Source organism: Cyclopterus lumpus, chromosome 9 (genome assembly GCF_009769545.1).
Source record: "Cyclopterus lumpus isolate fCycLum1 chromosome 9, fCycLum1.pri, whole genome shotgun sequence".
Taxonomy (NCBI): Eukaryota; Metazoa; Chordata; class Actinopteri; order Perciformes; family Cyclopteridae; genus Cyclopterus; species Cyclopterus lumpus.
The window spans coordinates 27,141,643-27,163,189 of record NC_046974.1 but is presented as its reverse complement, the minus strand read 5'-3'; the positions used below and the strand labels follow the sequence as shown (position 1 = coordinate 27,163,189).

The 21,547-nt window shown below is 45.4% G+C and overlaps 1 protein-coding gene across 1 annotated transcript; it reads right to left on the bottom strand.

The window, feature by feature from the left end:
• Positions 1–501: 501 nt before the first annotated feature.
• On the bottom strand, positions 502–21,498 carry mamdc2a (MAM domain containing 2a). The gene is made up of 14 exons (XM_034542012.1): positions 21,471–21,498; positions 20,651–20,773; positions 10,059–10,309; positions 8,972–9,056; positions 8,723–8,860; positions 6,554–6,810; positions 4,527–4,620; positions 4,003–4,149; positions 2,584–2,849; positions 2,342–2,438; positions 1,977–2,123; positions 1,583–1,842; positions 657–741; positions 502–563 (listed from the first exon to the last, which is right to left on the bottom strand). Exons 1-14 carry the CDS (start codon positions 21,496–21,498, stop codon positions 502–504), a joined length of 2,040 nt encoding a protein of 679 aa, XP_034397903.1.
• Between the last annotated feature and the right edge of the window lie 49 nt (positions 21,499–21,547).

Below are 21,547 nucleotides of genomic sequence, written 5' to 3'. Positions count from 1 at the left end.
TCTGTCACCCCAATGAAAAGAACCACAGAAAGTAACGTGTCGGGTTTGTTTTTGAAGCTAGCTTCCTAGCTCATTGGTGTCAACTGAAAAGCAGTCGGGTAGAAACCTTATCCGTGTGCTGGTCTACCTCTCTAGAGCCAGATCACACCTGAACCCGCCCCGTGCCATATTTGGCAAATATTTGCATGACTTCTTTTGTGTATTTGAGTGTCATGAGAATGAGGTGTCATTGGATAATGTTGTCCAGGGGAGAAATCTCGACCATCCCTCGGTGTGTCACACCAATTCCAAGACGAGAATAAAAAGCAACAAAAAAAAGAGCAAAAAAAAGACTAAAAAGACTGAATGAAAGACAGCAGGACGGGTGGGGTGGAGGTCCTGGCTGCACCAGTAGCAACAGAAGCATTGCTCTACAACTCTGAAACTCGTCTCGGCCGGTTGGTCACATTCACACTTCCGTAGGAGAACAAAGCGTTTGTCCAGACCGACGTGCCGCCGGTCTCAGTTCTCGATCTCATTGAAATACTCCGAGAAGCCCGAGTACGGCGTGATGTCGCCGGGATCTGAGAAGGAGGACGAGGCAAGATATTACTGCTCACACACTGACATCGTACTAATATCTACCCCTTGTGCACTGCAGCAATGTGTATACTGACCTTCACACGGCCCCCTTTTAAAATGGATGTCATCGATGGCGATGTCGCTCCGCAGTGTCGGGCCCCGGATGGCTTCAAATATAATCTGCAGGAAACACAAAACTGTGTGAAGCGACCAGTGTGACGTCCACTGGTCAAAGAACAGAGTGCGAGACCTTTTATTCTTTTCTTTGGGCCTACATTTGTATTTAAACACACTTAAATGTGTCTGTTTGAGCTGCAAACTACATGATGTGACAGTGCTGTGATTTAACGCATCAATGCTGCTGGTCATACTGACGTTTCTTACTTTTACCGTGGGGAAAAAGGTTTTAGAGTGGCTTCGTATAATAGCACTATAAGGTTATATACTTTAGGAGCACTACTGGGAAGCTACAAAAGGATATGAACTAAAAACTAAAAGATAATCTATCCAACGAGCGACACATTCATCTATCGTTTCATGGGCCGAGTAACGTTTTTATGAAACCATAATGTCCGGCGTGAATAAATACAATTTAGCAAGAAAAGGGACCACCATGCACAACTCCCCGAAACTCGGTTCTAAATTCGCAAAGACAGAGTTTGATCATAAGAACATTCTAATAAATGAAAGCTGATCACTTCGATAATTGATTAGCTACTTATGTATTTGAACGATTTCGGAACTTTTTGTATCGCGCTCCAGAAAGACTATTTGTTTACACACAAGAATAATAAAGCAACATTGTTTCTTTTTCTGAATGAATTTTCTTTTTTTCCTTAACAATATAATCCAAAACAACCGATAAGCAGTATTGATAAGAGTATCGATAACATCGTAACAATACGCGGCCCCAGTCTGTGTGATGCAGTTTGCTTTAGTTTGATTCATTTGATGACGAGTGGAGTCGAGGGACAGTGGGAGTCACTGTCACTGTCTTTGTCTGTGACTCCCACTGACGCACCTGGTGTCGGACGTCGCAGTGGTAGTCCACCATCGCCCTCATCCAGCTGACGCTCTGCTCGCCGCGGCGTCGCCACAGCAACGTGTCCTGTGCTCCGCCGCCGCGGCGCAGGAGCACGCTCAGTATCCCGGTGCCGGAGCCGTACATATGGTGGTAGAAGACCAGGCACTGAGATGACGAGGAGCCCCGCAGGTCAGAGGTCAGCAGTCGGGCCTTGTGACCCGGACGCATAAGCGACGCCTCGATGTACATGAAGTAGCCTGGGGGGGGGGGGGGGGGGCCCGGTTATGGGACACTATGGAAAGTGGGATGATGCATTCATGCTTCAAGGGAAGGGGGGGGGGAGATGCTCTCTGAATGAATGAACAAAGAAACGCCTGAGTAAATGACTCACCCACCCCAGTGGTGTGGTCTCCTTGGGGTCCTGTATAGGAGGTGGGGGTGTGTCCTCGGACTCGCAGCCAGTCGGCTTTGTCTTCTCTCTTATCCTGGGTGTAGCCACAGACTCCGCCTTCAAAGTCACACTGGCCCGGGAAGGAGCCTGAGGAGCAAAAAAGAGCTCGCAGTCAGTGCACTAGGTGAGCAAGGTGAGCAAGGACACTCGAGGCTGGATTTATTCATGAAAGGGCCCGGCGCAACGTGTGCTGCAGTTTTTCCATGAAAACTCCAGGATCAGCGATTAGGGAGTGTTGGTCCTTAATGTGTTGGGAGCATTAAGGAGGCTCCTGGCTTAAGTGCGTATCTTTGAGAGCCTTTTACCTGCTGTCATTTGACAGTCGCCCAGGCTGACAGTGATGTCATCGATGGCTGCAAGGCCACATTCCCAGAAGTTCTTACATATGCTGACAAACACTACCTGGGAAACAGAGAAGATCCATTTATCCAGATATCACTCTTGTCATTCATCTGTCCATCCATCTATCCATATTCATCCATCCATCCCCATACACCCGTCCATTTATCCAGTCTTCCACAACCATCACCCATCTAATGCTTCACACCTTGGAGAGCATTGGCTTCATGTAGGTGATCTCCACCTCAGTCCATACAGCCCTGGCAGTGTCAGTCAGGCTCCACACCTTCTCCTGGGCCACATTGTTCTCGTCATAAATGTAGAGAAACAGAGCATTGTCTACTTTCCTATAGCCATGCAGCAGGTAGTAGAACCTCAGGCAGTATTTGTGGTTCCCTGGTAACAGTGGACCATGCAGCCGACCCACATAGCCAGGCTGCGAAGTGAAACGGATGTTTGCCAGGAGGAAACAGCCTAGATGGGAGAAAGATCATCATTAACAACAAAGGTGGTGGTGTTAGTTTGACTATGTGCAAAGTAAAACACCCGGTCCACCTTGGGGCAGAAAGTGAGGAAACCAATTGTCTTGCGTGGTGGGCAACCTAAGTCAGTGTCAAAGTGCCTTTAACTTTCTTTCTTCCTAATGGCCATCAGGGGGCGACTCCTCTGGTTGTATAGAAGTCTATGCTTCATGTGTTAAAGCTGCATTCTCTCTCCTGACCACCACGGGGCGACTCCTCTGGTTGTATAGAAGTCTATGCTTCATGTATTAAAGCTGCATTCTCTCTCTTGACCACCAGGGGGCGACTCCTCTGGTTGTATAGAAGTCTATGCTTCATTTGTTAAAGCTGCATTCTCTCTCCTGACCACCAGGGGGCGACTCCTCTGGTTGTATAGAAGTCTATGCTTCATGTGCTAAAGCTGCATTCTCTCTCCTGACCACCAGGGGGCGACTCCTCTGGTTGTATAGAAGTCTATATAAATGACTCTACTTCTCTTGATGTATTCCCTCAGTAAACATTGTAAACATTAGTTTTTGGTCTCAATCTCTAGTTTCAAGTCTTCTTCAATACAGCGTGATGTTCATTTAGTAAATTATGGTCATTTAGTGTCAAACAGACCATAAAGCGGGGGATGCTTCAGTGCTTACTGTGATTGACAGGTTGCAACCACAGCATTGTCCTGTTGGGGAGTTTTTGTCTTAAAACAATGGGTTTTCTGGGGATGCCCTTGACCAAAGAAATGCTTAGACAACTAACACTCATTTGAGCTTGTCGATTGATCGATTAGTTGATTTAGTTATGACATCACTGGCAGCTTGTTTTTACCGGATAACTTGCTTGATAAAAATAGCATAAAAAATACAAATCGACTTTTCTTAGTTACTAAGAATAAAACAACCGATTTGTCTACTAATCGACTGAGAGGGGGCAGCCGAAGCTTAAAAATATCTTGGTTGTCCTGAGCTCCAGTTTCAGTTCTGGGTCATAAAACCAAGATGGCGTTGTCTTATTCACCACCCAATCCAACAAAAATACATTACCACAGGAAAGCATTCTTGTTGTCCCGTAGCAGACATCTGTCCTCATGAATCATGTCCTGAAGTCTGTGGCGCAGTGTGACTCACCGGTTCCTGTGGTATGGTCTCCGATCCTGTAGGCATTCGGCTTCACGGAAACTCTGCTCCACACCTTACTCTCTGTCCTCTCCTGATAGTACAGGCACAGCCCGTTCTCAAAGTCACAGTTGGCGATGGCGGGGTCAACGGTCGGCTCTGGGACCACAAAACGCAACATCTTTAACAACAGAGGTCAGGGGTATGAATAGTGCGCATGGATGTGGTAGTTTATCGACATGGACATTCATCGCAGTGTGTGCGGTCACTGCTGTATTTGAAAAATGTATTAGCAGTTGGATGATTAGTGATTAGGACGCTCCTCCCCCTTCTCCCCAGTCTAAACCACCATCATCATCATTCATTAAACAGAACATAGAATGCCTACAATCAAAGAGTTTCCCACGCATTTCCCTTTCTCTTTACATTGCCCCCTCCCCCCCTCTCCTCTGCCTTCTTTCTCATCTCACGTTAATCCAGGGGTCTCACATGCGGAACAGTCTGAGTGCGGCCGTCCTTTACCCCCCTACAATCACCTGTGTCAGTGTGGCAGAATTCAGGAGAAAAGGAGATGTCATCAATGGCCACGTATCCACCTCTGGCACTGTTGAAGGCCACCTCAAACACCACCTGGAAATAAGCAGCCACCATTATTAGATGGGCAACGAGCAATGCATGACTTTAATGTCTGCCTGTTTCAGTCTTAGACTCATTAATTCTGCTCTGTGAATTGTTACAAAGACACGTTATGGGTGCACGGCAAATATTGATAGATCAGACAGCTGCTGGAGAAGCCAGACAGTGACATCAGTGGAGGGTAAACTCAGAAACATGGGTTAGTCAGCGAAGTGTTGCTTGATGGTAAAGCTCTGTACGGCTCTTGGCTCGGTTGGACTGGGGAACTGACCCAGTTAGTAATGTTATGCAAGCTTCTTTCCACAGCAGCCGGCTGTAGGAGGCGTTCTGGCTGAAAGCACAAGGGAAGGAAACTGTGCAGTCACAGAGAATCCCCATCTGACAGCCACAGAGTGCTTCCATCCACAACGCAAGAATGAGACAGTGGATTATCGGATTAGTTTGTCTTTCATAAGATTTGGAAAAACATCTGTCACTTTCTGTCAGATAAAAAAGACATGAAGTGAAGAGGCACAAGAGGCTCACGGCAATATCTGGCTGCAGAGCAGTGGACATATACACTGGACTAATAACACGAAAACACTTGAAATAAGTTACAAGGAAGATTAGTTTGCAGCAACTACCTCTCATAAACCTACTAAGAAACAAACTTCTGAAAGCTGAGAGTAAATCTGCACTAAAACAAATGCCAAATAGGCAGATCATAAAATCTGATTTACACACCAGATAGGCCGAGGCTGCGTTTAGCAACTAGATGGAAAGAGATGATCTGCTGCAGCGACCCCAAAAGGGAGCAGCCAAAAGAAGAAGAAGCCACATTTAAGCTGTCATGAAAAAGTATAATAAGGTATAATTCTCTGCCACCATGTGGAATATGCATTGGTGTGGGGACAGCTGAAAGCTTGCAAGAGAAGAGCAGCAGACACGCGACATAACTCCTGTGAGGGCGGTGCGTGGTCTCAGTCTGTATTACATAAACATCGGAATCTGGAGCCGACTGTGCAGGGAAAGTAGAATCATTACCGATTCTCTATGGTGGAGCTTTTCAGCTGCTGCAGTCAGACAAACTCCTCCACAGTCAAAAGGCCAACACAGACAGGCTGAGCATGAGCGTTTCTCCGCAAGCCATAAGTTCATCTATGCGGCGGCTGCCAAGGGTCAGAACAATGATCTCTGCTGACAACTGCAAAATCTGTCCCAATCTATGCAGCAGAGGCTGAGATGTCCTGGCTGTAAGAAGTCTGTATGGGTCAAGCTCAAACAACACTGGATCCCACGTTTCCCATGATGCAACTTAATGGCACCTTTTGTTAGACCCTCCCTCCCTCCCTCCCTCCCCACATCTTTTAAACCCCGCCGGCTGCTTTTGAGACTCAAGCCCAAGCAGAGATAACCCTGAGGACATTATCAGGGTTATTTTCAGATTTGACCAAGCTACGCCAGAGTCTGACGATGGATAAGCTTCTGTGGACAAGGGCGTATATATTTCTGGGGTTCCGGTGTAGCCACCGGACATCGAGGCCAAGACTTCTGTTTTCGTGCACTGCTCATTTATCACATTCCAATAAGTAGCTTGAGACGCAAGGCTGGAGAGATGACGTCTACAACTGGATTGTTTCACAAGTAGCCAGTTTACAAGCTAATTTGAAACCAATAAAAAGCTAATTGATTGCCAGGCGATAGCCGGTGGGTTGCCAGATTGCGTTTTGGCCAATGCATTCTGCCTCCTTTGTTCTCCATACGTATTGTTAGTCTGCACTCAACCAGACAGCTTCTGGTTGAGACCTGGTTAGAAACAACGTCATCATAACTGACAAAAATGATCTAAAAAGCCACAAAAATAAGACTTTATTTCTACTATTTATATTTAAAGAAAACACATTTAGCCATTTTCCAAAGCTTTATTTATAATTATAGGTCTACTGACCTCCAGCGGGTGTGGGGCCTTGATATCAAGGCTGACTTGAGTCCAGCCAGCGGTAGCATACACTTCTGGCCTCCAGATCTCCTCATAGTGGCCCAACTGGTCTCTGGTGAAAACCAAAAAGATATTTCCCCTCTCCTGATCTCTGTTGTAGTAGAAGGACAGGCAGCCGGCTATGGGTACCGTGGTCATGGGCGAGGTCAGCTTGGCTACTTCCTGAAATTGCTTGACGTACACAGAGTCCACATACATGTATTGGCCTGGAGCAGTGGAAGAGAAAGATGAGCAGAACGTTATGGGCTATTACAGTCACAATTATAGGATGTGGGTGCTTTTATATGTAGCAAAAACACATTAACGAATGGATTGTTACTCTGACTCATGTTTGGTGAGTCATACACATCTCCATCAGTGTTTAGAGTTCAAACAGATGTTTTCTTGAAGGACCTCAATGAGCATCGACTATTGAGGGATGCAGAACCAAAAGGTCTGAACCTGCCGGTCTTCATCCTCCCCAAACAACTGAGCAGTTCTGGATCCTGGATGTTTCAAACTGGCAGACCATGAGCTGTTAGAATATGTTGTTATCCTCATAGATTGTCATGATTTGGAGTTTCAATAGGCACATAGTGCATCTGCAACTGGCCTCATCAACCCCGACTGACACGGACCCCCTCCGGACCCCGTACTGTGAGACCGTTGGCCATTCCTTGGACAATTTTACACATTTCTGCACGAAACTACCACTTCTAAAAACTGCACAGCTCTTTCATTATAATTCTGTAAACAGTACATATTTTTGATTACATTTTTTTTCTATTCTATAGTTATATTTCTTGACTTTTGCAATACTTGCTTTCTTCTTATGTTATACACCAAGGCAAATTCCATGTACCGGAAAACCTGCTTTGGATTAAACCTGACTCTGAAGTGATTGACAGTAATGAAGTGAACAGAGAAAGAGGAACACAACAGTTATAAGCAATGAAAATGAGGTTTCTTACAGAGAAGTCCTGAATGTCAAAACAAGTATATACAAATATTACTGGGGGAAAAATCCACAGTTCCAGAATCTCAACAATGCTGCAGTGCTGGAGACTGTGAATAACTTAAGGATTGGGTCTCATACGAGAATAGTTGTGTTCTTATATCTTAAACATCTCTTAGTTTTGATTACACTGTCAGGTTTCATAATGGAGATTGTTCACGAGGAAGCTTTGAGTTGATGATAAATATGTTTGCTTGGGAACTTCTTCATCAGCTCCTTCACTAATCAAGCCATGCAGGTAAACTGTGATTATGTCAAACCATAAAACTGTTCCTTCATTTCCTCATATCATGAGCACAATGAACACTGTCAGACCTCAGCACCGTCCAGCATTCTGCACAATAATAACCAGTTTGGAGCTGCAGACATAAACAGCTAACCACACCGTTGACAGCGGGGAGGTGTATATTTAGCCATATTTTGGCAGAAATATGTGTTTGGAGAGTTTGGGACATACTGATCATACAAAAAGACAGGAGACGGGCTGCAGTAATGGTTTGAAAGGTTCTTTTTGCAATAAAACTGGACTGCTTTTTGAAGCCATTGAAAGTTATGGATGCAGGTTATGCCTGAGTGTGTGTGTGTGTGTGTGTGTGTGTGTGTGTGTGTGTGTGTGTGTGTGTGTGTGTGCGTGTATACGGCTCTTACAGACATCTTTGTGAGGACCAATTGGAGTTTTAGACCTTCAGAGTATATTTTTGGGAAAGTGGGAACATTTTGAATGGTAAAGGTTTTAGGTGAGGGAAAGGGGTGGGGTCAGTTGTGTTGGTTGAGGTTAGGGTAAGGGGCTAGGGAATACATGATGTCAATGAGTGTCCTTACAAAGATAGAAGTACAAGGTTCTATGTGTTTGCCGTCCTGTACATGCTACATAGTGAGGACCGAAACAAATGAGGACATTTTCGGAAAGTGTCTTCCCTTCTTTAAAAGTCTGTTTCAGGGTTAATAATTGTTTTTAAAGTTCAGATTAGAACTAGGCTTAGGTTAGGTGGAGGTCAAATGTTGGTGGGCATTTAGCTGTGATAAAGGTTCGGTTAAGGAATGCATGATATCTGTGATCTCAAAGATAGAACTACAGGGATGTGTGTGTGTGTGCGTGTGTGTGTGTGTGTGTGTGTGTGTACCTCTCTGGTTATTGTTGGTGTGGTTTACAAGCAGGTTAGACTCTGGCTCTCTGGCCACACTCCCGCCAACATACCAGTTGACATTTGGGTTCCAGTTGTTACTGTAGCCGCACAGGTGATGCTCCTCAAAATTACACTCTGGGAACAGCACCAGCAAAGACAACCATTATTCCTTACTCAATATTACATAAGGTGTAAGAATAAACACAGTTTCACATCAGGCTCTCACTTGATATAACACACACTGACCTATGCAGTAACCAGGAACAATGTGAATTTCAAAGATGGCTACGCTGTTCCCCGAGACACGTTCAGGTCGACCCTCCAGCAAAATCTGAAAAAAAAGAGTTTACATCGCAGCAGGTCACGTCGTGTCACACAGATTTATAGCATCAGATTAGAACTACATTCCATGACACAAAAATGACGTAAAAATATCGTCAAGTTTCACATCACGATCACTATTGGGCATCATTCGGGGGATAATGCACATTTGATATATATATATATATATATATATATATATATATATATATCAAACTAAATGAGTTCTTATCTGCCGGCAGACAGACTTCCTGTCAGTGCCTTGGGGCACGCTGGCCAGTAATGCATGAGGCCTTCTAATCCTGGAGCTATAAACGCTGGTCTGCAGCCATACTTAAGTAATTCAAGTTAACTGTCAGCCTTTAAATGTTTGCCATGCCATTACTTTAAGTACCAACATGATGTAGTTCTGTTTTCCCCTCATAACTCAGCATGGCATGTGAAACAACCTCACTGCCTCATTACAGAGTTTGAAGTGAGTCAACCTATTCTCTCTCAGATTTCTTTATATTCACTTGAACAGTTGTTCCCAAAGAAGACTGGATGGAGGAGGTTAGTGCACTCATTGTTACATTTAAATTGCAGCTGGGATGACATCATTGCTTCCTTTACAGTACTTGTGGGCCTCGGCCTCAAACTCACTGTAATTTAGGAGGGTCCGCTTTCTTTAAATTTAGATTTGCATTATTTATATAATTGTCTGCTTTCACACCACAAACCAACCGGGATCAGCCCTGTGTTCAAAGAAAACATTGAATACAATTAATAATAGTGCCATGTGCTATATATGCCCTCAACAAAACCCATCTTTGTAATCGTTTACTTTTTGGGGGGGAACTAGTTAGTTGAGCTTATTTTACAGAAACTATATTTTAAAAAACTATAAAGAAAGATAATTTGCACTCTTGACATATGAAATAAATCTGACACTATAGCAGGTGGATCAGGACTGAATGAATAAACAAATATATTCAAATTAACAGGGATCCCACTGATCCGGATCCATTCCTACCTGGTAGGGGATTGTGGTGTTCGGCAGGTCCACATTGGCAATGAGCCAGCTGTCAGAGGCTTTGCTGGCAGTCCACAATCGGTAGTCAAAGTTATCCCCATCCGGTCTGAGGTGGAGCTGCAGGGAACCCCTTCCAGTGATCTGGTACACCAGCCTCACGCAGCTCCAGTCCTGCAGGTCCAGAAGTGGACTGACAAGAACCGCCTGCTCCTGGTCGTCTAGGACGGCTGCGTCCACCGTTATCAAATGCCCTATGACAACAACACCAATATTAACTTATTAATGGATCTTCTGGTAGCTACTCTCCACAATATGAAGAAATTACATAAGGTATTTATATTCACATTTTGTTTAAGTCGAGGGAACTTTGCAGTTTTTTTGGGTGACCAGGACTTCTTTTAGCAGATTAAAAATATATATTTGCTAGAAAACTGAGGATTTTGACAGGGACATGAGGGAAATGCAAAACAATAATAAAAAAAAGAGGATTCAAGAAATCGGTCCCATATGATGCTGCCACTAAGATAAATAGTCCAATAATCCTTCAGTGAAATCAAATGACGTGTACTATTTACAGTGGCATACATTTGAACTTGATTGTCAACTCAATGATGTATTCAAAGAACAACTTTTCATGGGAAGTAAAAGAGATTAAAAAGCTGAGGTCCACTCATACTTTAGCACGTATCCCTTAGGATCCCCACACAGGGAAAGAAATCACAATACAAAGAATCGTTTATTTTTTTTTTTTTAGAAGAATGACTTCTGGCAGAAGATACCGACTCTCATCCCGGACGCTTCCCAAAGCGCCCCAGTGCGTGCTGAAGGTCACGGTCTGATGAAGCAACAGAACCACATCATCTGCAAACAGCAGAGATTCTGAGGTCCTCAAACCGGACACCCCCCGGTTCTGAGCCATCGATGGTTTGCCAAATTAAATTTACTTTTACGTTTCACGTTCCAGGAGGGGACACTTTTTTGGATCCAGCACCTGAGAACTTGGTCATCTCACCGAATAAATATAGATTATGACCGTGAATGTTTTCTGTGATTGACGTATTTGGATATTCAGATATGGTTGTTTATGATGTTCATTTAGAGCTTACTTTTACAATATATCTATTAGAAATCTAAATATTTGTGTATGTTAACTTTTGTATCTTATTTTTTTATATATACACACACAGAAATGTATGCACAAGTGAAATCTGCATACAGGGTATGAGACATTTTGGCTCAGGTCGTTTTATTTGAGGTAATTGGGTTGGTTTTATTCACTGAAGGCCACCTGTGTGACTGGGATGTGACCTATAAAACTAATCTGTGCCTGTATCTTATTAGTATTGTTGATCTTTAAGAAGGCCTAAAGGTCATCAGAATTAGAGAAATGCAACCGGAGTTCCACTTTCAGGTGATCAGGTTGCCATTATGAGCACAATGGTAAAAACATCACCAGTTGTTACGGTTCAGTGTTTTGTGTGAGTGGAACAAAACAATAAGACACATTTCAGAAAAGTAATAGGTAGCACCATGTTTTGTGAAATATGCAAACGCATCTTTTCGGAGAACAACAAAATACAAGTAGAAAAATAAACACTTCAATGTGTATTTTGGATGTTTTCTTCTAGTCTGAAAGACGACATGTTATGGAAGCTAAAAAGAACAGAATCTCTAAATCTAAGTAGCATGAAAAACAATGCTGTCACAGCAAGGATGAAAAATAGAAAGGTTAAGTGTCAAATACTGTATATATTAGATCATACAGCTTTGAGGTTGTGTATTACTAGCTGCCATATTGTAAACCAGAGAGACAATGACGTATGTTCTGAATCAGATTGGTAAAGACTGGAAACGTGAACATCGTTTTTACCCATTTGACCGGTCTGAGAGAGCAGAGAGGCAATTTATTGGATTTTAACAGTGTTTATGGAGAGCCGGTTTAAGTGCCATCACTTCTACATCTGGTTGGGGAGGGGGGCGCAGGGGGGAGGGGGTGCAGGGGGGAGGTGCAGTTATTTCTGTGATCCCTTATTTGGTCAAATGAAGTTCAATGAGAATCCGGGACCAGGACCGGGCAGACAGAGTCCATCATGTACTGGTGTATCTTCTGGAGACATACCAGACAATCAGCTGCAAGTCACACGTGTAGAATCAATACCAGTTTATGTGTCCGCTATGTTATTATTATTATTATTATTATTATTGTCAGGTAGCCCTTCTGTCTCAGGAGAGGAGGTGGATGAGAGGACAGAAGGATAGATGAGGAGAAGAGAACAGGGAAAAGAGAATGGCAGTAGAAGAGGAGAGGAGAGGAGACAATTGAGGAGGCGAGAAGAGGGAAAAGGAGGAGAGCAGAGCATAGTAGAGGAGGAGAGGAGTCAGAAACTGTCCGGCAGCAGCTGTAGACAGTCCAGGTCTGGTGGTCTGGTGGTCTGAGTCCCTGACAGCTCTCCCTCTCACTCCATCCGTCTCTGTCTCTCTGTTTATGGCGTCCGGCTCAGCCTGAAGTCTTTGCCTCTGATGTGACGTCTCTGTTTAGAGGACATAATCACAGAGGACATCCATCCGGGTTTTAACCACCAAACTCAGCCTTGGGTTCTTTTTCTTTTTTTTAAGCCGCGGCCTCCTCAGCCCACCGGCCCAAAGGGTTGCCAGGGCAACCAAACAGAAAAACATCGCCGTGGTCTGCCACAGCGGGTGCAGTCTGTCCTTTTTTTAGTTATAGCAACTGGGGCTGGTGGCCCGGGGCCCGTCCGGCCTCAGGCGGCTTGGCGGTTCGGTGCACACCGCGCTGCTGCAGCTTCTGTTTGGGGCCTTTTCCTTTCGTGTCAAGGCGAAGACGAGGGCGTAGACGAGGGCGTAGACGAGGGCGTAGACGAGGGCGAAGACGAGAGCGAAGACGAGAGCGAAGACGAGGGCGTAGACGAGGGCGAAGACGAGGGCGAAGACGAGAGCGAAGACGAGGACGTAGACGAGGGCGTAGACGAGGGCGTAGACGAGGGCGTAGACGAGGGCGAAGACGAGAGCGAAGACGAGGACGTAGACGAGGGCGTAGACGAGGACGTAGACGAGGGCGTAGACGAGGGCGTAGACGAGGGCGAAGACGAGAGCGAAGACGAGGACGTAGACGAGGGCGTAGACGAGGGCGTAGACGAGGGCGTAGACGAGGGCGTAGACGAGGGCGTAGACGAGGACGAAGACGAGAGCGTAGACGAGGGCGTAGACGAGGGCGTAGACGAGGGCGAAGACGAGAGTGAAGACGAGGGCGTAGACGAGGGCGTAGACGAGGGCGTAGACGAGGGCGTAGACGAGTGGCGAGAGCTTTGGCTGGAGGAGAGATGGCACACATGGTTTACAGCGCCGCCACTTATCTTAACAGTGGGAACATAAACTGTGCTGACGGATTATCATAAACAGAGGAGGCTCTGTGGCTGGACGCTCACAGGGGTAGCAGCCGGTGGAAAACAAGACAATAGGGGTGTGGGGGGGGGGGGGGGGCTTGGCACGCGGAACGTGGGGGACAGGAGATCCCAACACAGCCCGCCTCAATTACATACGGGAGCAGGTTTAGGGCAGGTCAACTTCTACAGTTGTTTCAGAACTCATATATAATAGGACAAAAACCTTCTTCTCACTGATTTCATCTAACCGATGACAAAATTAGGAAAAGAAAACACATCAGAATAATCAGATTTGTAGCTCTATAAAACAACATGACACTACTGTGAGAATACTTCTGTAATTTGATATAGAATCATAATATCATAAGGATAAAGTTAAGACTGATATAATATTGCAATGTTTCAGGAAGAAAGACCTGATTTCACAAAAAAAATGTAAACATTAAAGGGTGAAAGTAATAATTTCATGAGAAAAATTAATTGCATTACATTTTTTACAAAGTACGGAGGATACGGAACAAATATGTCAGAGATGACCTCTGGTTTCATTCGGGGACACGACCAGCGGCCTCCTGGGTGAAAGTCCAGTGTTAAACCCCAAGTGACCTCCCAACACGTCCCCCATCCTGGCCCACGATTACGTGGGTTACATACAAATTATAGGGCATTACTTTAAGAATGAGCACTATTCAGACGGCCTACACAGACGGAATTCTTTACCCACGCCAAATTCTCCAACTCTGTAACCGTCTGGGTTCCCCGTCTGTGTCCAGTATTCGACAATTTGTATAGCTTCAACATGTTGAAAGTAGGGAAGAGCCCTAGTTGCTGCATGGCAGCTCCGTCTGTGGCAACACGGCTACCCTTGTTTTGGCATTCCAGTGTGTTTGACCCATTTAAAGAGGCCCGCACTGCAGCTCACTAATGACAGGCTGGTATTGAAGGCTGCACTTGTAGTATTAAGAAGAAGTGCACTGGCGTTATTTTTAAATAAAGAAGGTTTGAATGCTTTGGTTTGCAAAAAACAAAAATCTGGTAATCATACTGATGTGACAAAGTGTCAAAAACACAGAGGGGGTGGCATTTAGAACACTTTTATTGATCTCCGTGGGTAGACGTGTGGGCAACAACACCTCGAGCAGCATCACACTGAGCACAGGGGCCCCTCAGAGCTGTGTGCTCAGTCCACTGCTCTTCACCTTGCTGACTCACGACTGCAAAACCACCTACAGCACCAACCACATGGTCAAGTTTGCAGACGACACAACTCTGGTTGGTCTCATCACCAAGGATGATGAGACTCACTACAGGAAGGAGGTCAGTCTTCTGACCACGTGGTGCGGAGACAACAACCTCCTTCTAAACAACAGCAAGACCAAGGAGATTGTTGTTGACTTCCGGAGAGGCCACACTGAACACCCACCACTGACCATCAATGGTGCTGTCATAGAGAGAGGGAGCAGCACCAAATTCCTGGGGGTGGACATCAGTGAAGACCTCTCCTGGACAGCCAACACAACATCCCTGGCAAAGAAAGCACAGAGGCGCCTCTACTTCCTCCGGAAGCTGAGGAAGGCAAGAACCCCCCCACCCATCATGTGCACCTTTTTATTTATTATTATTATTACTACAATCACTTTATGTTGGACAAGAGAGAAACGTACTTTCAGATCTTCTGTATGTTTGCACAAATGGAAGAAGTGACAATAAATCTAACTTTGAACTTTGAACTTTAGATTCTTCTCTACATTGACACCATCTTTAGTTATTAAGGAGCAGTGGGCTGCAGTGAAGCGCCTGGGGAGCAACTGGGGGTTCAGTGTCTTGCTCAAGGACACTTCAACATGAACTATGGGGAGAGGGGATCGAACCGGAGACCTTGTGGTTAAAGGACGACCACTCTGCCCATGAACTACAGCCGACCCCTAACTTACAGATTAATGCCCACCTGCTCCACACAGACCCAGCACCTCGTCACAGGGGGCCACTGGAACTGCCAGTCAGCTAACCGCAAGGCAGACTTCATCTCTGGCTTCGCTATCAAGCAATCGCTTCCTGGCTCTCACTGAGACTTGGATCACACCAGACAACGCATCAACCCCTGCTGCTCTCTCCTCGGCCTTATCCTTCAGCCACACACCCAGACCCTCTGGTCGGGGTGGTGGCACAGGTCTACTCATCTCACCCAAATGGAGTGTTGCTCTCTACCCGCTTCCATTATTTACCCCACTGTCTTTTGAGTTTCATGCAGTGACGGTTACTCATCCGGTTCATCTAACCATTGTTGTTCTTTACCGTCCACCTGGTTCCTTGGGAGACTTCTTGGAAGAACTAGACGTCCTCCTATCAAACTTCTGAGAAAACGGCCCCCGCTCATCCTTCTGGGTGACAGAGAAGTCATGTGACCTGCTACTCTTACTGTCTTCCTTTGCTCTCTCGCTCAGTCCATCCCCTCCTACTCACAAAGCTGGACACCACCTTGACTATATGTTCACCAGAAACTGCTTTACATCTAACCTCACTGTAACTCCACTTCTTCATCTCTTACTCTCTCCCACTCTTTGGAACTGACAACCCTCCCACAACGGACTCTGCACCTGTCCGTCGCAACATCCGCTCCCTTTCTCACCCATCTTATTAACACCTCCTTCTCAGCCGGCTGTTTCCCTAACTCTCTGAAGGAGGCAAGAGTCAACCCTCTCCTGAAGAAACCCACTCTCGACCCATCTGAAGTCAATAACTACAGACCTGTCTCTCTCCTCCCCTTCCTTTCCAAAACTCTAGAGCGAGCTATCTCTAACCAAGTCTCCTCCTATCTCCACAGCAACAACCTTCTAGACCCCCACCAGTCTGGATTCAAGGCCACTCAACAGAGACTGCCCTCCTTGCTGTCTCTGAGCAGCTTCACACTGCTAGAGCAGCCTCTCACTCATCTGTCCTTATCCTTCTAGACCTTTCCGCTGCCTTTGACACAGTGAACCACCAGATCCTCATGTCCTCCCTCCAGGACCTGGTATCTCAGGCACCGCGCTCTTACTCTTCTCATCCTACCTCACCGACTGCTCTTACCGGGTAACCTGGAGAGGATCTGTGTCTGAGCCTTGTCCTCTGACTACTGGGGTCCCTCAGGGCTTGGTCCTCTTCTCTTCTCAGCTCTCTCGGTTCTGTCATTCGCTTGCATGGCTTCTCCTACCACAGCTATGCTGACGACACCCAACTGGTCCTCTCGTTTCCCCAATCTGAAACACAGGTAGCAGCACGAATCTCTGCCTGTCTGCCATCTCTCAGTGGATGTCTGACTGACATCTCTCAGTGGATGTCTGACCGACATCTCTCAGTGGATGTCCGCTCACCACCTGAAAATTAACCCGGACAAGACTGAACTTCTCCTCCTTCCAGGAAAAGGCTCTCCCACCCACGACCTGACTATTAACTTCAACAACTCAGTGCTGGCTCCGACTGCCAGGAACCTCGGTGTGACACTCGACAGTCAACTCTCCCTGACTGCCAACATTACCGCAATAACACGCTCCTGTAGATACATGCTGTACAACATCAGGAGAATACGACCCCTTCTCACTCAGAAGGTGGCACAGGTTCTGGTCCAGGTTCTGGTCCAGGCTCTGGTCATCTCACGGCTAGACTATTGCAACTCCCTAATGCCATTCGACTTCTGCAGCTCATCCAGAATGCAGCTGCTCGACTGGTCTTCAACCTCCCGAAATTTACCCACACTACTCCGCTCCTCCGCGACCTTCACTGGTTACCGGTGGCCGCCCGCATCCGCTTCAAAACATTGGTACTTGCGTACAATTCTGCGAACAGATCGGGTCCGGTCTACATCCAGGACATGGTCTAACCTCACACCCAGGACATGGTCTAACCTCACACCCAGGACATGGTCTAACCTCACACCCCAGCTCGTTCACTTCGCTCGGCTTCTGCCAATCGGCTTGTAGCTCCGTCACTTCGAGCTAAACACTCAACAAAATCACGACTGTTTGCTGTCCTGGCTCCTCATTGGTGGAACGAGCTCCCCATTGACATCAGGACAGCAGAAAGTCTCTACATCTTCCGTCGCAAACTAAAAACACATCTTTTTCGACTATACCTTGAATAGGGAAGGTAGCGCCGTAGTAGCACTTTGGAAGCACTTAAATGGCTCTTACTGATAGCACTTTGTAGTTTAACTTTATTGAAGAAACGGTACTTGTTGTTCTGAGTTTGGACTCATGGTTTAATGCACTTATTGTAAGTCACTTTGGATAAAAGCGTCAGCTAAATGACATGTAATGTAATGCCTCTCTTCTCCTCTACTGTTCTTTGGCTCGGTGTTACGTCCCACCTCCTGCACTTTTCAAACGAAAGGTTTAAAAGTAAGGAACACATTATTTCCATTAAGTAAAAGCAAAGTGAAATAATGACTGAATGAGAACAGTTCTTGTGACGAAAAGAGAAAGTGAAAGCAGAGCGGTGATGTGGACACGCTCCGGTTGTTACTGAAGAAGTAGTGCCGTGGACATGGCAGGTACACATGTTCTCTCTGGGCTTGACTAAGACTGTATCTTATCATACTATATTTCATATTTGGGTACATATGACTACTGTGTAATGAAATATAAAACAGTAGTACCATGTGCCCAAAGACTATAGTAGGTTATGATGAGTGAATATCAAAGATATTGTCAACATATCCCTACTCCCTATTCAACTGGTCAAATACCTGCCTGGTCAGTGGCCCGACACCTCAAACTATGACACAATGTCTAATAATGACACAGATGGAGTTATTGCATCTCATACAGACGCCAAATCAAATACGTGTGTATAAATATTTTTTATAGTAATTTATTTTGGAATGTAATATTTTCATTTGTTCTTGATAAGACCTCGAGTTACAAAAGGTTGAGAGCCCCTGTACTGTACTGTACAGGGGCTCGTAAACATGTCTCCATGGGGTCGGAGACGTCTTGTGTCCAGCAGTTTAACTTTGGAGTTTTCACTCAGGAGCAGATGAGGTTTGTAGGTTTTTGTGGAAAAACTTCATCATGTCTGAAAATACGTCTTGCGGGTGTGGGGGGGGCATCTTTAAGGCCCCATGAGGTAAATAAATGTCTCGGCCACCATTCGACTGCAACTTTAAGCGCACTACTTACGGGGAAAATAACTAAATGAGGAGGAGAGCTTGTGCCACTGAGTAGAATGAGAGCAGTGGGAGACGGACAGGAAATCCTCAAAGAGATGTTTTAGGTTTTATTACCCATCGCAGTGACACACACACACACACACACACACACACACACGCGCACCTTTTTGGGATTAAAAGACGTGTGTGGCTCTCTAGCCACGGAGTTTCCTACCCGGGGGTTCAGAGCCCCACAAGTTGACTATTCTTTAAAGGAAAATCTGCTACACAACATATTGCCATTTTTCAGACTTCACTCCAATCTTTGCTTGTTTCCCCCAGTGACCCACATCAAAATTAAACACGCAGTGCACCAGACGTAGTACAAAGTGTGCTTGAGGAGAATGGATGGGCCAAACAAAGACTTTCACACAGAAGACCACAGTCCATGTCCTGTGCGAGTCAATGATGACTTACTTTACCGTAGTTTTGTAACGGCAGTTACGTTACAAACGTAGTTATTCTAGCCATGAACACAGAAGTTTATTTTGAAGAGACACCTTGCTGCATGCTGTCAGCAGAAACTTACGCTGTCAAAGAGGTATCTAGAGCATCATAGTTTGAAGCATATAGCCAAAGACCAAGCATCTGTATTCAACGAGTTGGGAGAGAGAATGTTCGGCAGAGTGAAGCCAATGCAAAAGTTTCTTAAAACTTGCAGTCTCTACCGACCATCAGGGGGCGACTCCTCTGGTTGTATAGAAGTCTATCCTTCATGTGTTAAAGCTGCATTCTCTCTACTGACCATCAGGGGGCGACTCCTCTGGTTGTATAGAAGTCTATGCTTCATGTGTTAAAGCTGCATTCTCTCTCCTGACCACCAGGGGGCGACTCCTCTTGTTGTATAGAAGTCTATGCTTCATGTGTTAAAGCTGCATTCTCTCTACCGACCATCAGGGGGCGACTCCTCTGGTTGTATAGAAGTCTATATAAATGACTCTACTTCTCTCTTGATTTATTCCCTCAGTAAACATTGTAAACATGAGTTTGTAGTTTCAAGTCTTCTTCAATACAGCATTGATAAATACAAATGATGGTCCATTTATAGTCAAAAAGACCATAAAGCTGTTTTAGGGCGGGCTTCCAGTGATTGACAGATTGCTACCGCTAACTCTACGTCACTCTTCCGCATTACAAATATGATAACTTCTGTTCATAGGTTGCAAAAAGACAACATGGCGATGGCCATAATTCAAGATGGCGACAAATCGCCAAACTCAAGGCTTCAAAACATCAGTCCACAAACCAACGGGTGACGTCACGACGACTACGTCCACTTCTTAGATACAGTCTGTGGCTGAAACACCTGCAGCCATCACGCAGCTGATGCTGCGCTCACTACGAACCACACAGCAGCAGGCTTCAAGTCATTTCCAAAGGAAGCTGGTGACATGAAGGTACAATATGGATCCTCCTCTGTTGCTCTCCTGAAGGTTTTTCCTGATCCGATGTGAGGTCAAAGGTCAGGGATGTCGTATGTGTACAGATTGTAATGCCCTCTGAGGCATACGTATGGTGGAGATTGTCATAACGCAATGAACAAGAAAACTGGCATTGCTTCACTAGAATTCAGATTCAACTTTATTGTCATTGCACAGAGTACAGGTACTGAGGCAACAAACAGAATTGCTGTGCATGACAAATACTGAACTTTGAGAGGAAAATCCCCAGAACAATAAATAAAGGATTACCTCAAAAGGCAGTTATGGCCCTGAGGAGAAAAGGTCACAACCTACTGACCTAGTGTCAATGTCTTGTCCCTTTTGACCTCATGTCCCCTTCATAGTTTATATTACCTTCAAACCCCCAATAATGACCTGTCTCGCATTACTTTTCAATGTTCTGTACATTTCGACATGTTTAAAGAGGCTCCGTCTCGTGGTTCCCCACCAGAGTCCTGATATGCTTTCCACCATGGCAGACGATATTGAAATGGCAGTACCCGTAGCCGTGAAAGTACTCTGAGCGTGATTATTTCTGCCAATAAGCTCGCGTTGACACTGTACCTTCTTCATTCATGCTCCAGCTGCCGTACTCCGCGTCCGACGTGTAGCCACAGGTGCCCAGCTCAAAGTTGCAGGACCCGGGCAGCAGCTGCTGCGCCCCGAGGAACCCGCAGAGGAGCAGCACTACAGGGAGGAAGCACATCCATGAGTTCACCTCCACTTTCACACACACACACGTTAGGCCAACAGGTTAAACATATTTAACTGACAGGTATTACCATTAATCTTCCCCAGCTGATTACTTACATTAAGACAAGAATGTTATGTATTACAAGTTCTGAAAATTGATGTGTAAATATGTAAATGAGGCCTTCCCTCATCAGCATGAATTTCCAGTTCAGAAATCTGAACACTGGATGAAGCCAGGTTCAACATTCTGTTAACGACATGTTATCTCTTGGTATCACACCATAAAATCTAAAAAAAAGCCATAAAATACATTTTAGTAATGCTGTATAAATTGGGCTTTGAATAATATATGAACAAACTGTCAGAATATAGAGGATGGGCATAAGAGCTGCTGAAGTGGGGATTTGACTTCACTAAACAAAAACATTTAAATGACATATTTTAAAGACAAAGGTGAAACAAATACCATAAAACTCCCAGTTGATTACTGACATTAAGACAATGTTTTATGAAAGTTCATGTTTAAATATGGAAATGAGGTTAATGGTGTCTTTTGTCTCCAGACGCAAAAAGACAGTAAAATAAACACGTAAATAAATATTGTACTACTTTCCATACTCGGAAAGAAGAAGCGTTATGAAGCTATGAGCGGAGCATGAACGACGTCTCCGCCGGGAGAGATGAGCTTTACCGTGGAGAGCGAGGCGTGCGCTGCTCATCTTAATCCGGTGATCGGACCCGCTGGACTTTGTCCTCCACAGGGTCCCC

What these genes read in the sequence shown, in the direction of transcription:
- mamdc2a (XM_034542012.1), bottom strand. Translation starts at nt 21,498, where the DNA reads ATGAGCAGCGCACGCCTCGCTCTCCACG. An exon ending in ACACCACAATCCCCTACCAG is followed by an intron (nt 9,057 to 10,058) that starts GTAGGAATGGAT and finishes CTTTTTTTTCAG; the next exon opens with ATTTTGCTGGAGGGTCGACC. An exon ending in TGTTCCTGGTTACTGCATAG is followed by an intron (nt 8,861 to 8,971) that starts GTCAGTGTGTGT and finishes TGCTGTTCCCAG; the next exon opens with AGTGTAATTTTGAGGAGCAT.